At 40.3% G+C, this 17,145-nt stretch overlaps 1 protein-coding gene across 1 annotated transcript in view; it reads right to left on the bottom strand.

Moving 5' to 3' along the window:
• The window catches only part of LOC142094528 (synaptonemal complex protein 2-like), a 249,960-nt gene that overhangs the window by 208,052 nt on the left and 24,763 nt on the right, over positions 1-17,145 (bottom strand). The window contains exons 3-6 of the mRNA XM_075176783.1: positions 5,596-5,644; positions 3,452-3,620; positions 3,281-3,336; positions 2,536-2,715 (exon numbers count right to left, since the gene is read on the bottom strand). Coding sequence (XP_075032884.1) covers positions 2,536-2,715; positions 3,281-3,336; positions 3,452-3,620; positions 5,596-5,613 — 423 coding nt within the window. The 5' untranslated portion in view covers positions 5,614-5,644. The remainder of the gene's footprint in view (positions 1-2,535; positions 2,716-3,280; positions 3,337-3,451; positions 3,621-5,595; positions 5,645-17,145) is intronic.

Raw genomic sequence — 17,145 nt, 5'->3', positions numbered from 1 at the left:
TTACACATGAGGAAATGATTGGTATTCATAAGACTACATCCCCACCATACATACACACACAGTATGAACATCATGGCAAAAGAAATATGATTCCTGGTGAAGAACCCATAGCTACAAAACTGATTAGTGAAACCACTGGTTTCCAGGTTGTGGTAGCATTAGATCCCACCAGGATCACTCGGGGAACTTTGAATTTTAGATATATACAGGACCTAGCTAAATTAATAGACAATATCACTGAGGTCTATGATGAAACCTTCAGGTATACGGGAAGAGAGCTACAAGCTTATAAAAAGGAGTTGGTGCAACATAGACTGGTATTGAATTATCTAACATCTATTACTGCTGGATATTGTGTGACATTGGCCACACATTTTGGTGTCAAATGTTGCACGTACATCACCAATAATACTGATGACCCCAAGGAAGTCATAGACCGAAAGATGGATTAAATTCTGCAACTAAAATGGGAATTTCGAAGGAACCATAATTCTTCATTATATGAGATTGGAGAAAAGGTGGCAGGATGGTTCTCATGGAACCCTGTAAAATGGTTCTCTTGTCTAGGAGAATGGGTACAGGAAATGGTTGCTAGCATAGATGAGCTCCTTCTCTTTATACTTGGTGTCATCTTAGTAATTGGCTTATGTGTCAGATGTGTTCCTACTGTGTGGAAATGTGGAAAGCAGTCTACTGAAGTAAACACTGAAAATGAGACTGAAATGGTGTTGAGGAATACGGAAATCATGGTCTGTGAAGAAATACATTACAATCCTAACATCGAGAATATGATAAGATGATAGTTTCTTCCACTATTAAAAGGGTGGAGCTTTCGAAGTCAGCTAATTGGATAAAGTCATTCCAATTAATATCTAACAACTTGATCGTCTTTGTCTGAAAACTATGCCTATAGCACGCTACGGCGTAAAGAAACGTATTCAGCTGCAACACATGCCAATAACAGGTTTTACACATTTACACGCATTCACACGAACATACACATTTGTAATTAGTTCACACTAATAGTAGTTGCAACACATAGTTATTTATGTCGAAATGTAACAATATTTAACGGTTAATATTATAAGATATATATATATATATGTTCATGAAATCAAAGGTTCAGGTTACAGGTCACTTTTAGTATAATTTTAATCCCCTATTTATCCGCATTTGTCAGGTTCATTCGCAGAAGAGATCGTACATTGCATACTCTAGTTAGCGATGATAAGGAATAAATGTTTAAAATGATATTGTCTGTGTAATGTAAATAGACTAGTTTAAACTGGATTCTTGGCGGGAAAATCGGAGTGCATCTCCTGGAGAACTGACCCCCACATTTGGATATATTCATTTGAACTGCCTATGACCTGCATTACACTGGATCCTCCTGAAGCCTGGACCTATAGAAGCAAGCCACATCGTCTGCATTACTGTATTCAATGACTGCATATAAGCAGGGGCTCTGGACCCAGTGAACAGTCTACTTGACCACAGCCTTCAGACCTGAATGACTGTACACTGGATCCAGGGCGCCTGCAATAAGTAACAGCTGTACTAATATTATTCTGATTGTTATTCTGCTATTTTTGGCTATCAAATCACATTGTGCTTTGGAACCACATTACGGCAATCAACAATCGTTATTGGATAGCAACTAGACGTGCATAACAGGCCTATTCTTTCAATGTGATGCATTTTGCACTGTACAGGTTTTCTTTCTCAGTTCTCAAACAACGTCCCCTTTTACTACAAATTCAAAAATATCCTCAAATGTCGAGTGCTAAAGTTATGTTATGTTACATTTGCTATTTACTATTGAGTTGATAACAAAAGACAAAATATTTACACTTTTTTTTAAAGTGTTATATAAGCAGGACCTGATTAAGAGTTCAGGGCACCCTAGGCTAATACTCTCGTAGTGTCCCATCGCCTTCCACACCAGACTAATATGCGGTAGATAAAAATGAATAAGTCCTTAATGTAAAATCAAGCTTGCTTAACTCCTCCCCCCAACCAATGTTTATGTTCCTGTGTGAAACTGTACTCTACTTGGCTTTTTAAAAGGCTTATGGCAATCTTTGTCACTCATTTCATTTTCATTAAAATCAGAACTGTATAGTAGAATGCTACTGAAAATGTAAATGTGGAGGGGGCTGTTGCGCCTTTCGCCAATCGATTATCCTTAAGCACCTACACAAGGATGACTCAATGGCTTCAGGCTTTACCACGGAAATACGTCAAGATTAAAGCCTTACTACATTTTTCTTTCATGTTTCATTTTTACAACTATTCCCTTATATTTTAAAATTTATTTCAGTTTAAACTTCTCCCTGTCCTAATTCTGCACCTCCTTAAAGTCTTGCGCCCTGGGCTGCAGCCAAGTCAGGCTTCTCAGCACCAGCAATTAATGGATGATAAATAAAGAGCCATTTTAGCATTGTAGACATATATATAAATGCGTGATGCCAATTTAAAAATAAAAGAGAGAAATGTGAGAAGCGGTTACAATCTTAAAACAAATATAACGGTTACCTGATGTTTGGGGGTCTCTTTTCTGCTTAGCGCAGTAGGATCCTCTTCAGACTCATATTCAGAATTGGAGAACTCTCTATAGTTTTTCCTCTTCACAGTTGCTCTCTGTGGGCGCTTGAGCTTTCTCTGCATAGTGTTCTCTTTAGCATCCTTTTTATCTGCATTTACATTACACGATTCCTTGAAGTGGACAACACAGTGTTGTAGTTAATGCAAATGCTGTCTAAAGTTATAAACACATGACATGTGGCAGGGCTATAAATTACTATATAGTTATCTTAAATACAGTTTAAAAGAAAGGGATTTTGAATTTTTGGGTACTTCATTTTACTTTGCAGAGTATATATATATATATATATATATATATATATATATAATATATAGTAAATACATATAACTTTATGCATATTGCACGGAGCAAAATAACAGGTAATCTTGCAGTACCGTAAGAGTAAGGGAAAGTCAGTTAATGATATGTAATAATTATAAAAAAAAAATGTGGGTGCACATACCAGCAACCCAGTGTGTTTGTGTGAGTAATATGATCCAAGTGTGCACAGTAGGTTTGTTTGATGATACAAGTTAACATTTCAATGGTAAGCATGGAAGTTTCTGCCTGCATCTATAATGTACCAAGTTCAAAAGCAGAGGTCTTCAAAGAAATACAAAACCATTTTTAATAAAATGTTATTTCCACCTAAATTGACCTTTACAATAATTACACTGATGTACACTTTGAATTTACCTTGCCTGGCTTTGCCGTCTGTTTTTGAATCTGTTTACAAATTTCTGTTGCCTTGCCTAGAACAAGTAAATCCATAATTTCAAGGATGACTAAGTATACAATTTGAGAGGTGGCAGCATGAATACAATACAATACTAGAAACATAAGACATGATAATATAATACCACTTACATGTTAAGGTCTTTTCTGGCTGTTTACCCTGCTTTTGTCTGCTGTATGAAAAAATCTTGAGGGTTTTTTTGCTAATAGGGTCTTGTAACCAGCTAATATCTGTTTTGCTGTCATCACCTCCTCTGTCAGTATCAGTGTCACTAAATAGATGCTTACTGGTGTCTTTAAGCTGTGCAGCAGAAACACAAGATCTGATTACATTACACCATACAAACACAGTTGTAGTTCTCATACTTTTTGATGTTATGTAATAGACCCGGAACATAATATATGTCACAAAAAATCTGCATAAGTGATTGCTAAAACATAAAACCTTCACAAATCTACAAAGCAATCAACCGCCTCTCTATTTAAATGACTAAAATTAAAATTAGTTTTAAATATTTGTGCAGAAATGTTGCCTTTACTTACTACAATAACAACACAAATTTGATCAAATATAGATGTCATCTGTCTTTGCTTCTATTGATAACTTCTTAAAGTAAAACCAAAAACAACAGAAAGAGGTGCATGCACTTTGGTACTTCCCATGTATTGCCCCTCCCTCTGTTCTTTGTTCAGTTGACCGGGTGTTGAAAAAAGTGGAAATGCATCTGAGTCAGAACTCAACATACTCCAAACATGATCCATATGTATATCCCGCGTGCTTCTCTGCAAAAGGTATTACAGTACAAGACCTAATTGTGATGCATACCCAACTTGCGTAAATAGTCTCCATAGTACATTGTTTTCTAATAAGTTACCCATTACAGATCCTCCAACATAACCCCTTCCACACAGGGCCACTCAATCTGGATGCCCCTCCTCCCATAGCTGCCGACTGTTGCCTTCTATATCAGTGGGCAACGCATAGTGAAGGAGCACCATGCTAAAAATAAAGACATTGAATGACACTTTACGCCTGTAAATGTGGCCCAGAAGGAGTTTTGGTTGTGGCAAGGGGGCAGCGCTCTTAATGAAAAAAAAAATCCTGCAAAAAAAAAAAAGAAAAGAAACTACTTACCTTGCGGTCACGTCAGCTGGTACTCTGGCTCCCTCTCTTGTCTCCTCCTCCGTGCGGCGCTCGCAGTGAATGTCGGGTGTGATGTCATCACGCCCAACATCCATTGCGGAGCGCAGCACAGAGGAGACACCCACGCGAGAAGAACAATCAGCAGCACAGAATTGGAGAAAAGAAGAGAATAGGACAGGAGAACAAGCCGATTAAAAGGTAAGTTAAGGGGAATTTTTTTTATTATTTCAAGGGACGCTGACAAGTGAATAAAAGTCATCTGGTCCTGGAGCATCATGGACCTTATCTCCCTGCTACATACTTCTACTTTACTAATGGGGCATTATATATTACTCTCTTTGGCCCATTATAAGTTGTTATCCCTTAACTAACATAGTGGTGTAATTATCAAAACAGGTCACAATTTGGGGTAACAGTGGTGTATATGTCAGGTACCACAGGCCTGGTCAGGGCACCCTGATATACAATGCCTGGCTTAAATGATATTGAATCGAAACAATAGAAAAAGTGATTATAGTATAATAACTAGAGATGATTTTTTGAACAGGGCGATTGAAAGGTAAGTATAGGGGGATTTGAAAAAAAAAGTGATATATATATATAAAACTTTTTTTCTCATATATATATATATATATATGTTAACTATGTTTTCTATGGTTTTTTGGATGATCAGCTATCGTTATTGTTAGTGTATCTTATGTGCGGCCCAAACCAACTCGTCGTCTGCCAATGTGGCCCAGGGAAGCTAAAAGGTTGGACACCCCTGTCCTAAACGCTGGGGCAGGCCCTGCTTCCACTTGATACATTATGCTCTGCTTCTGAATTTCCCACTAAATATACTGTTACAGCTATCTATGCTGAAATAATGGTGTTAAATAAAACATGCTTCTCATCAATTAATTCAGCACAGGTAACTGCAATATGGGTAGCTTGGGTGAAGATTATTTTGCACCATAAGGAAGAGTTCATGTTGCAGGGTCAGCTATGGTTACCTTCACAACTACAATGGTATAGAACATGTGGGATATTTATTGACCCAGTGAAACAAATTCTCTCTCCTGTACATGCTTATAGAAATCCTCAAAACATGGCTTAATTGGAGTTCATTGCAGTAAAAAAAAGCAAATTTTACCGTTTGTTCATTCTCCATTTTGCTTCTGTGGTACTCCTCAGCCAATTTCCTGGAAGAAGACACACACACACACACCATGGGTTTAAGAATAATAGAAATTGCTAATAAAATCTATTCTCTTCTAATATATTAAGGCACCAATGGATATAAATTGCTCTGCTAGAAGGTGACCACTAAACATTTAAAAGAAGTTTCCTACCTTCAGGTTACTTCTTGTGCATTCTCTGCTGCACATCCAATTTAGTTCCAAAACAGAGAAGGAAGTAGGGAAATATAAAGAGAGCAGATATAAACAGTAAAAGATGCAAAAAAAACTCTTCCCCAAAAGCAAGCAATGATCAGGCATAAGTAATTCCTCCTACAGTAAATGAGTGGCAATGTTGTTTAACCCCAAGATAAGATAAAAATGTATTCATAAATATCCCATTTAACGTACTCAACATTAGAGCACACAGGAGCCATAGGGATATGCTCAAGCAGTAGCACAAATATCAAGCAATGCATGTCAATCCAGGCACACAAACAACCTTATATAGATAATCATTTTTTCAGTGAACTCTAGATCCATATTCATCCTTGTCAGGAGAAAAATCAATGGCATATGAGGCAAAGGCTAACACTTTGAATTGTTTCTTGAAGTTATGGGAAGACAACCTAGTAGTTGACTGAAAGAAGGGCCGATGAAGAATGGTGGAATGTATAGATACGTTGAACAGCAATATGACTAATTCTTTGCAAGAGGGATAGTCTTTTCATTGGCATGCTGCAGATGAATGTTGTAATAGTTAAGGCAGAAAATAAGTGCATGTATATGGAGCTTAGTGTCGAATAATAGTGAACAGTGAAGTTGTAATGTACTTACCTAAAAAGACTACTGATGAGTGATATTTTTTAAAATGGACAGTGACTGACTAATGTCAAAGTAGTTAGGGAGCCCGATAAGTTTGCTTGAAGAAGAAAAATGGCTTACTGTTTAGGGTACAGTTAGATGAAGCAGAGTACCAGTTTTAAAACAAGAGGTGTTATAGTACTAGTTAGGAGTACTAGTTATAGTAAATGGAGTGCATTCACAGGAGGGAAAGGTTACCAGTGGAGAACCACAAGGATCTGTACTTGGACCAGCGCTTTTTAATATATTTTTTGTTACATTGCAAATGTATTAAAGGGAATGTATGCCATTTTGCAGATGACACAAAGTTATGCAACAGGGTAGATATACCAGGAGGGGTAAAACAAATGCACTATAACGGAAACTACTGAGAAGGAAAGGCATATAGGAGTCACTATTTCAGGTGACTTCAAGGCAGGTAAGCAATATAACAAAGCAATGAGAAAGGCAAGTCTGATACTTGGTTGCATAGGGAGAGGAATCATTAGCAGAAAGAAAGAAGTACAAATGCCACTGTAGAGGTCATTGGCACGGCCTCATCCATAATACTATGTTCAGTTCTGGAGGTCATATCTCCTGAAAGATACAATAGAGACTGTACAAATATGGGCAACTAAAATGGTGCATGGCCTACAGAACAAAACTTACCTGGAAAGACTAAAAGATCTTAATATGTATAGTTTGGAGCAGATAAGGGAAAGGGGGGACATGATAGAAACTTTTAAATATATCAAGGGTTTTAACAAGGTACAGGAAGGAAACATTCTTCAAAGGAAGAGAAATATTAGAATACGAAGACAAGCACTGAAACTGGAGGGACTTGGGTTCAGAGGAAATTTGAGAAAAACTACTTCACAGAAAGGGTAGTGGATAAGTCGAATAGCTTCCCATCAGAGGTAGAAGCTAATACAGTAGAGAAATTTAAAACATGCTTGGGATAGACATAAGGATATCCTTACAAATATTAAAGGACCAAAGGGGTTTGAGGTTACCATAGGTTAATAAAAATTGGGCAGAATAGATGGGCCATGCAGTTCTTATCTGCAGTCAAATTCTATGTTTTTTTTAATGTGGGTGTGTGGCTGACCGTTCCTCCCTAGATGTTTTATTAATGACTGACACTGATATCTGAAGTAACCTCACATTAACAGACCTACTTTAATCTTCATGGGCAAAGATAAGAAAGCGGCGGCTAAAAAAGAGGCCTTTCGTGGCAGAGACACTTCTCTTTATCCAGATGAACGCCAATATTTCAAGGCATCTTCCTCCACCGCTGCATCTATTCCCCCCCCCCGGGCAACACAACACCGAAACGAGCAACTGAACCCGTACCCATGACGTCACACTCACCTTCTAAAGATTCTGCAGATTTACACAAGATTCTCCAACACATTATGTCCTTATCCACCAAAAAAGATATATTGGGACTGGGAACATAAAATGCAAGACACAATATCCACTGCCGTCTCCAGCATCCATACAGACATCTAACATCTAGCAGCAAGACTTACTTCTTTGGAAGAGAATAGAGACGCCGCTAATGAATATGTTGCTAAGTAACAAGAGGTGATTTCATACCAATCCTTCGAACTCAGAGATCTCCGGGTAAAAGTAGATGATCTTGATAATCGGGGACGCCGCAACAACCTACGAATTAGGGGGATACTGGAAGACGTTCCTCCCCAGGGGATTGTAGATGTCCTTACAAAGATCTTCAATGAGGTGTTGAAACTTGATCCATCAAACTTCATCATCTTTGAGAGAGCCCATAGAGCCCTGCACCCCAAAGCCCTCGCTATAGAAAAACCAAGAGAAATAATTTGCAGATTGTATTACCACACACCCAAAAAGAAGAAATCTCGAAGAAACTCAGAGACCTGGACAACACTGACTTTAATGGTAATAGAGTCCAGATATTCCAGAATCTCTCCTGGCACAGTGCACACTTTACAACAAAGGCGCTCTCTGAGACCTCTAACGGAAAAGCTCCGCAAAATAAAATATCGATGGGGATTCCCTTTTAGTCTACTCGCCAACTGTGATGGGAAACAGGCTCTACTAACAGACCCCACAGATCTTGATACTTTCTGCTTAACTTTGAATATTGCTTAGATAACCTTGCCAGAATGGCAGGTAAGGTCATCTAAGCTCCGACCTCCACCTCTCCCACAACGGGAACAATGGCAACAAGTCCGTCACCCAAGCAGAAGTCCTAGAAATGTTCCGACCCGTGACTTGCCTGCTACACCTTGAATTGGAAAATGTTTTTAGTAGTCTACCTCTTATATATCATTCATAATGTTCTAAGGAGCTCCAAACTTTTGGAACGTTTAGACTTTATTTGATATGTTTGCATAGTTAAACCATATTCATATTTGTTTTCTGTTGCACATATATTGTTGCCCCGTAGTTAATATTCCATTTTAACATTTAGAAGTCTCCTGATTGTAGATTTGTAGTTTGCAGTAGTGTTTGTTCTCATGTGCTATTACATATCAAACCCAGATGTATGCTTAGGTTACTTACCTTTATCTAATTTCATTCAAATAATTCTTTTTCAGTTTCAGTGTTCATAATAAACTTTGTATTGTAAAATCTAGGGAGGGCGGAAGTCGCCTTACCCTTGTTCTATACACCGCTTGATTTTTCAGACCTGTCACCGTGTATTGGGTTGACCCTCACATGGTGCACAGGTGCAGTACATTGTACTTGTTTTCATGTTTTTTCCTTTGTCAAATGTTTCTTCCCTATTCTTATATTCCTGTGCATTACTCATTATGTTCCTCTCCACTTTATTCCCTTCTCTCTTCTCTGCCACCAGCAAACTCCTCCTGTCTTACGAAGACACACTACCCAGATCCTCCCTAAGCAAAGATGCAAGTTAATAATGATTTAGGGAACCATTTTACTTCAGGGCACTCCCTCAAAATATACTCCATTAATGCAAAAGGCTTAAATATTCCTGAAAAACAGTCACAGGCATTACATTCATTCTATTCAGATCGGGCTGATGTGGTATTCATCCAAGAAACTCACTTCAAATTAGATTCAGCACCCCTTTTGCGGAATATACTTTACCCTCATGCTTTTTATAATAATAACCCTGCAGGGAAAACAAAGGGTGTCGTGGTTTTACAATCTAAGTCTCTACAAATCTCGGATTTATCACGCCACTCCTTTGCCGAGGGCAGAGGTTAACTTGTGAAAGGTAAGATCTTTCATCAACAATTTACGTTTATCAATGTCTATGTACCAAACATTAACCAGGCATTCTTTCTAACAGCAACCCTGAACCATCTCGAACCACGATTGGAAGGTGTAGTGTTGTTTGGAGGTGATTTGAATTGGACCCTGGATCCGACTTTGGATACTTCAGTGGGAGCTCAGAGACATCTGGGTAGTATATATCGCAAGATAAGGCGTGCTTTCCATGACTTTCAGCTGGTAGACTCCTGGTGTCTTAATCACCCCCTAGACCGAGACTACACCTTTTATTCACACCCTCACACAACATACTCCAGACTAGACTATCTTCTAGTTAAGCTGGGTACACACTACATTGTTTTCGTCCAATAATCGGCTCAAACAGCCGACATACGACCGCTCGTTCAAAAGTCGGGTCAGTGTGTGCAGTGACACAATGGTCGAAAGTCTGCCCAAATGGACGATTATCGCCTCATTTGGTTGGTCGTACCGTTTAATATTTTCGTTCCAATCTCGTTTCCGCTGTGTAGCATGTATAAACTTCCAACCGATCCACAACAGTGAGTATGAAATTACAGTCATTGATCACGACAACATGGCTGTAAAAAGTCGCTAAAGGGACGTCCGCTCTTCCCTTTATCGTCCTAAACAAGGCTAGTGTGTATGCAGTCCATGGACTGAGCGATCGGACCATCGATCGCATGTAAATTCGCTCGGCATAAAAAGTTGGTCGAAATGTCTGTAGTGTGTACCCAGCTTTAGTCACAGACACCTTCACTTGATTCGACAGACAGACATCGGCCAAATAACCTGCTCAGACCACGCCCCAGTGTCCCTTATTATGCGTATTCCTTTTAATACACCCAAACAATGGATGTGGAGACTTAACGAGTCCCTTATGTATGACACCTACTGCAGAGTCCAAATAGGTGCCACTATAAAAGATTATATCACTCATAACGATTCCGCTGAAATGTCTAAAGTTACCATCTGGGAGGCTCATAAATGTGTCTTACGAGGAAAGATCATCCAATTAGGATCGAAGGTCAAAAAAGAAAATAATATTCTAAAAGATAAACTCCTAATTAAAATTAGAGATTTGGAAATTACCCACAAATCCTCTCTGGCCGGGGAAACATTACGAGAATTGATGGACGCTAGGGCTGCTCTTAATAAATTACTAGGTGACAGAACAAAATTGGCACCTGACAGATGTAGATATAAATACTTTAAATGGGGCAACAAACTTGGCAAAATGTTAGTTCAGGCATTAAGATTAAAACGTGCGGCCTCTTTTATTCAGTCAATAAAAGATACAAAAAGGAGGGAGAACCACTTGACCGAGGATATAGCATCAGCGTTCCATGCCTACTACTCTGGGCTATATAATATAGCAAGTTCTCCTCCTGTGATAGATTCAGATCTAAAGCGGGAACAAATTAGAGCTTATCTCAAAAAATACAATTTCCCTGCGCTTTCAGAATTGGATAGGGAGATGCTAGACCGACCTTTCACTATACAGGAACTAAAAGAAGCCATTGCTTCTACACCAACTGGTAAAAGTCCAGGGCCAGACTACTACAAGATGTTCGGCCAGATGTTAAATCTCTTTCTTCTACGGGCTATGAATGAGATTTTTGATAAGTCAGGCTTCTTTCGACAGTTCCTCGAAGCACACATTACAATTATCCCTAAAGATGGAAAATACCCCTCCCTGTGCTTCAGTTATCATCCGATATCCCTATTAAACGATCTAAAAATTTTTGCAAAAATGACAGCAATCCACCTGAAAAGCCTCCTACCGGACCTAATACATAGTGACCAAGTAAGTTTTGTCCCGGGCCGTGAGGCACAAGACAACACCACCAAGATTATTGACTTGAAGCACCACATAAAAGGAGGTCATTCTCCTACCCTATTGTTATCCACCGACGCTGAGAAGGGCTTTAACAGGGTGGACTGGCAATTCGTACAGGGCATGCTGGAGCACATGGGACTGGGTCCGATTTGTCTTCATAGAATCCTTTCCCTCTATAAGAACCCAACTGCACGTATTAAGATTAATGACTCTCTCTCGGAGCCATATTACATTTACAATGGCACACGTCAGGGATGCTCAGTGTCCCCGTTGATTTTTGTCTTATATAAGGAGGCACTTGCCAGGTCGATTAGAAAAAATCCAGATATTTCTGGGGTGAGGGTGGGGACGACAGAGCACAAATTGGCTCTCTTCGCAGATGACCTATTAGCGACAATAACCAATCCCTTAATCTCACTAACCAATTTAATGCTTGAATTTGAAAGGTTTGGGACACTGTCCAATTTTAAAATCAACTATACAAAATCTATGGCTCTGAACCTATCCATCCCACCGCTCGTTGCGGAAGGTCTTAAAAGCTCATTCCCCTTCACCTGGCATCCCTCTCAAATTAAATACCTGGGAGTACTGCAATCAGAAGACCTCTTCATCTTATACAAAATTAATTTTATCCCAATTTTATCCCATATGTTCTCGGGGCTTCTCATGGCTAGGGAGGATAAATATTAACAAAATAAATATTCTTCCAAAGATCTTATACCTTCTCCAAACCCTCTCGATACATATTCCTCCCCGATTCTTCTTAGATCTACAAAGACTGGAACGCAAATTTGTTTGGGCTGGTAAGCCACCTAGGTTTTGCCATGACATTTTATATAGGCGGAAGACTCGGGGGCTTTCAGCACCCTCACTTCGCTAAATATTATCAGCCGGTACTTCTAAACAGGATGATGGAGTGGACTACAACGGCACCCATTAAGCAGTGGATTCATACTGAAGAACATGCAATGGGGGTCTCCACAACTATATTTTCCTGGTTGCCCAAACTCGCACACACTTCACATCCCACAATTGGGCCCACTCTTCAATGCTGGGCCAGACTCCGAACTTTAATATTTATATCATCCTCACTATTGCCTCTTACTCCCCTGACTGCCTGACAGGAGCTTTTGGAACTTGGTACACAGACAAGACACTTCGGAGTGGCCAGCTGGTGGTTAATGGACGAATACATGCCTGCTCTCTCTTACAGGACAGACTAGGTCTATCTGCTTCAGAGTTGTGGTCATACCTGCAAATTAAGCACTATTTACAATCGAGAGATGTTATGGAAGGCACGAGTACGGGTCTGACCGGCTTTGAGGAGTTGTGCTGCATCTCCACCGAACCTAAACATACCATCTCAAAGATATACCAAACACTCATTGTTAACATGTACTCCTGTTTATGCCAGTACTTGGGACAGAGAATTGAGGAGAGAAACCTCCGAACAATTTTGGACCAAAGCTTTCCAATACATGATGGCGAGGTCCTCTAGCCTCTCTGTGGTGGAGACGCGATACAAGGTTCTCTCCCGTTGGTACAGATGCCCTTCTCAACTTAGCAAAATGCACCCGGATGTCTCGGGTCGTGTTGGAGATGTGGTTCTGGACCAGGAACCACCTTCAACATATGGTGGTCCTGCCCTGTGATAGCGACATTTTGGAGTAAGGTGAAAACTGTTACAGAGAAGATTTTAGTCACCTCAGCCCCAGATGGACCAGACTTATGACTATATGTAATGCCGCCTTAGCAGTTGTCCCAGTCCACTGGAGGTCTTCTGTGCCCCCTGACATAAAGGAGGGGTTTAGACGGATTGACCTTTATTGGCTTATATGGAGGACATATACTTCTCCAGCCAAGAGAAGGTCACTGAATATGTGGCAATATGGCTGCAATGGCTTGAATTGAAAGAATTCAAGTCTTACCACTCTCTTTCCGACTCGGGTTAACTATTCTCAATTAAGATCTGAATGTTGATAGTTTATGCGAGAGGTCACATTACATGTAAACCTTGTGGAAACTCTCTCTCTTTTATCTGGGCTTTATACACCTCGAGGAGTTACCCCCCTACCCTATCAACTCTTACCTCCCTTCTCTTTAACCTTTCTTCGTCTCCTATTATGTCTGTGTCATTACATCTTTATATAATTGTTCTATATTCGTAAAAAACAAAGTTATTTTACTGCTGCTTAGATTATGAATCTTATCTGTGACTCTAAGTTTGAAACATGCCTTACTTGTTACATGTGCTTCATGTTTGTACTAATTTTAAAGATTTAATAAAAATTACAAATAAATTCTATGTTTTAATGTTTCTTAAAGAGAGAAGCTGACTTATGCCAACCTTCAGAGACTGTCTTGGTCAACAGATCATCAGTAGATAAGCCAGGAGTTTTGTGAACACCCTGTAGAGCTGTCACCAGACCAAAGTGCATAGCTATTTGTTGCGGCTAACAGCCACTGACATAAAAGTTTAGAACAGGTGGTGAGGGGTGTGGTGCACAATCACTATAGTCAGCAGGGAGGCTAAGCCCTCCCTGCCTTAACTAGTGGAAGCAACCAATCAAATATCAGGGCAACAGCCCTGGCAATTGAGGGAGTGAGATCCTTCTGGGCCTTAACCCTTCTAGGGTACCAAGAAGTGATCTTGGCCTTGAACTTTTATGGAGTCAAGGATCTTTTCTATAATAAACTCCTGACATCCATTAACTTTGATAGGAAGAGGTCTTGCTGGATGAAGAGACCAATTTGAGAAGTGAACAATGGATGGTACTAAGGATTCTAAGAGAATGAGGAAGATCCAACCTGAAGGCCAGTGGATTAACTCATTTAATAATGACAAAATGTCCAATGAATCTGGGACCAAGTTGCCTGTAGGTCTGTCAGAGTTTGATGTTTCGCGTTAAGAGCCAGATCCTGTTACCAACCTTCAGAGAGCACTATCTGCAGAGCTGATCTGCAAAGTGCTTAGATCTAAAAGAGGCTTGGTTTAAGGGCAGGATTAACCTTCCTCCATATGAGCAGAATGACGAACATCAGACAGGCTTGAGGGCACCAGAGAAGCCAAAGAATTCGCTCGAGGATGGAAACCAAGGTTACAGAAGGGAGTAAAACACGTATAGATAAATGGCAGGCATTATTGTAGGAAAATTCCATTTATGGAAACAGGGTAGCCCAATTGTTGTGAAACTTTAAAACATATAAGTGTAGAAAATGCTTGGGGGATTGGATAACCCTCTCAGTTTGCTCAATTGATTGCGGGTGGTAAGCTGAGGATAAACTGAGTTTAATCTCGAGTAAGGAACAAAGAGATCTCCAGAAGGTGACGACAAATTGAGATTCACGGTCTGATATGATGTTGACGGGAAATCCATGGAGCCGGAATACATGCTGGGTGAACGGGAAACCAAGGTTCGAGCACACGGAAGCCCAGCAAATGGAATGAAGGTGGTCATTTTACTGAACTGGTCCACAGTTGCCCAGATGGTGTTATAGCAGTCCTCAATAAAGTCCATGGTTAAATGTGTCCAAGGTCTTTCTGGGATGGGCTTAGGCATGATTGGATATGTAATAATACGTAATAATACATTTGAAACTTGTAAAGAAGAGGGCCCATCTAGCTCGCCTGGAGTTCAGTGTTTTAGCCAACTTGATGTACTGGAGATTTTTGTGGTCAGTAAATATAGAGATCACATGGGCTGCTTCCTCAAGCCAGTGCTAACATTCTTTGAAAGCCCACTTGATTGCCAACAACTTGTCACACGCTGGGCATTCAGCTTCCACATCCAAAGCCTGGTGCGCTTACAAGCTTCCCGCTGACAGCTGCTCCCCGTCACATGGTACAATTTTTTTTCATGTCGCCCCTGCACACCAGATTTGCACACATGCCATCCCTATGTGCATCAACTTTTTTTCTCACATCGCACTCTGTACACCACCTTTTTTCCTATGTCAACCTCTGTGCACCGGCTTTTCTTTAACAGGTCACCCCCTCTTTCCTCCAGATTTTCTCACACGCCATCATCCCCATGCACAGGTACTACAATCACATGCCATCCCCTGCACACCAGCGTTACAGTCCCATGTAACCCCCTGAACACCAGCTTTTATTTCACATCACCCCTTGACTACCAGCTTTTCTTTCACGTCACCCCCTGCCCAATAGCTTTTCCAGCCTCTGAAGATTCGGGGCACAATGTGGATATCAGGCAAAGAGGGAGCAGATCAATATAGACTGATGCACACCTTCAGCAATACCGTGCTACGCAAGGTGTTAAGAGGAGACTTCCAGTGACAGCAGCCAGAGTGAAGAGGATATATCGATAGCAAAGAGCCAACAGAGAACCCATAGACGCATAGAGGGTATACGTTTGCTCTGGATGTGGGAAGTGATTTTCCTGCAGCCCACTACCTGTCAGAGACACATGGAACAGCAAGCAGGTAGACTGAGGATTGTATCAGTGTGCAGTTCAGGAAGAGTAACTGAAACACTCAGAGGGGAGAAGTTGTTGATGGTATATCACATGTTGTGTGCACTCCCTCTCACTGATTTCTGCTCCTGACACTCATCATTGCGACAGTTGACACAGACCCTCAGTCTAGCTGCTCCTCTCTCTCACTGATGCCCAGGTATATCACCGGATCCCCACAAAACAATAAGAAAAAGAAACCAAATCACTTATACTCCAAATACTATATTATATATGTATATATCTCTCCCTCTGTGTGTGAGTGTATATATATATATATATATATATATATATATATATATATAAATAAAATTTAACAACACTAACTTTTCTTAAACATATCAAGCACTGTGCACATACATTTACCATGTCACATGTCATGCCCAGCGCAACAGCTTTTCCCACATATCACGCCTTGCTCACAAGCATTTCACACACATCACCAACTATGCAACAGCATTTCTCACACATCCTTCCCTGCACACCAGTATTTCTCACAGGTCACCCATGTGCACCAGCTTTTCTTTCACTTGTCACCCCTTGCACCAGCTTTTCTCAAACATGCTCTCCACTGTCCACTTTCTTACCCCCTGGATAGACAAAGAACCTCATCACATTTTCCCAGATTTTTTATTATTCCCCAGAGCCCAGTCTACCCTTGATCACATCTCATCACTCAGCTTCCAGCCTGTATTGAACCCCTGACCATATCCCTCACTTCCTTACGTCCAGGACCCCAGTTTGCCCACACAACATTCTGTGAAATGGCGCTGGATCGCCGCAAAGGGCAATACTTATACAATCCAAAACTTGCGAGATCCGACGACGTAATAATGACGTTTTGCCTCGTTTCCAATTCCGAGGGCGCGAAAAGGACCGAGCCAACTCTGCTCGGTACTCGGATCTGCTAAGTTTGGGTGTGTTTTGTTCTCGGGGAACCGAGCCTGAGTATCTCTACTAAATGGTGAACTCAGCAAGGAGACTTACTAGCTCCATCTTACAAACTATGTCCTATAACAAGATATATTCCTATAACAAGAATATATTTATACATTTATATTGTATTATGTCAGACAAAGTTGGAAAGCATAGTGTTAGAGTACCTGTAAATTAAACATGAATCAAAC

Source organism: Mixophyes fleayi, chromosome 6 (assembly GCF_038048845.1).
Source record: "Mixophyes fleayi isolate aMixFle1 chromosome 6, aMixFle1.hap1, whole genome shotgun sequence".
NCBI lineage: Eukaryota > Metazoa > Chordata > Amphibia > Anura > Limnodynastidae > Mixophyes > Mixophyes fleayi.
Note: the sequence above shows the minus strand (reverse complement) of the source record. Positions and strands in the feature narration are given on the sequence as shown.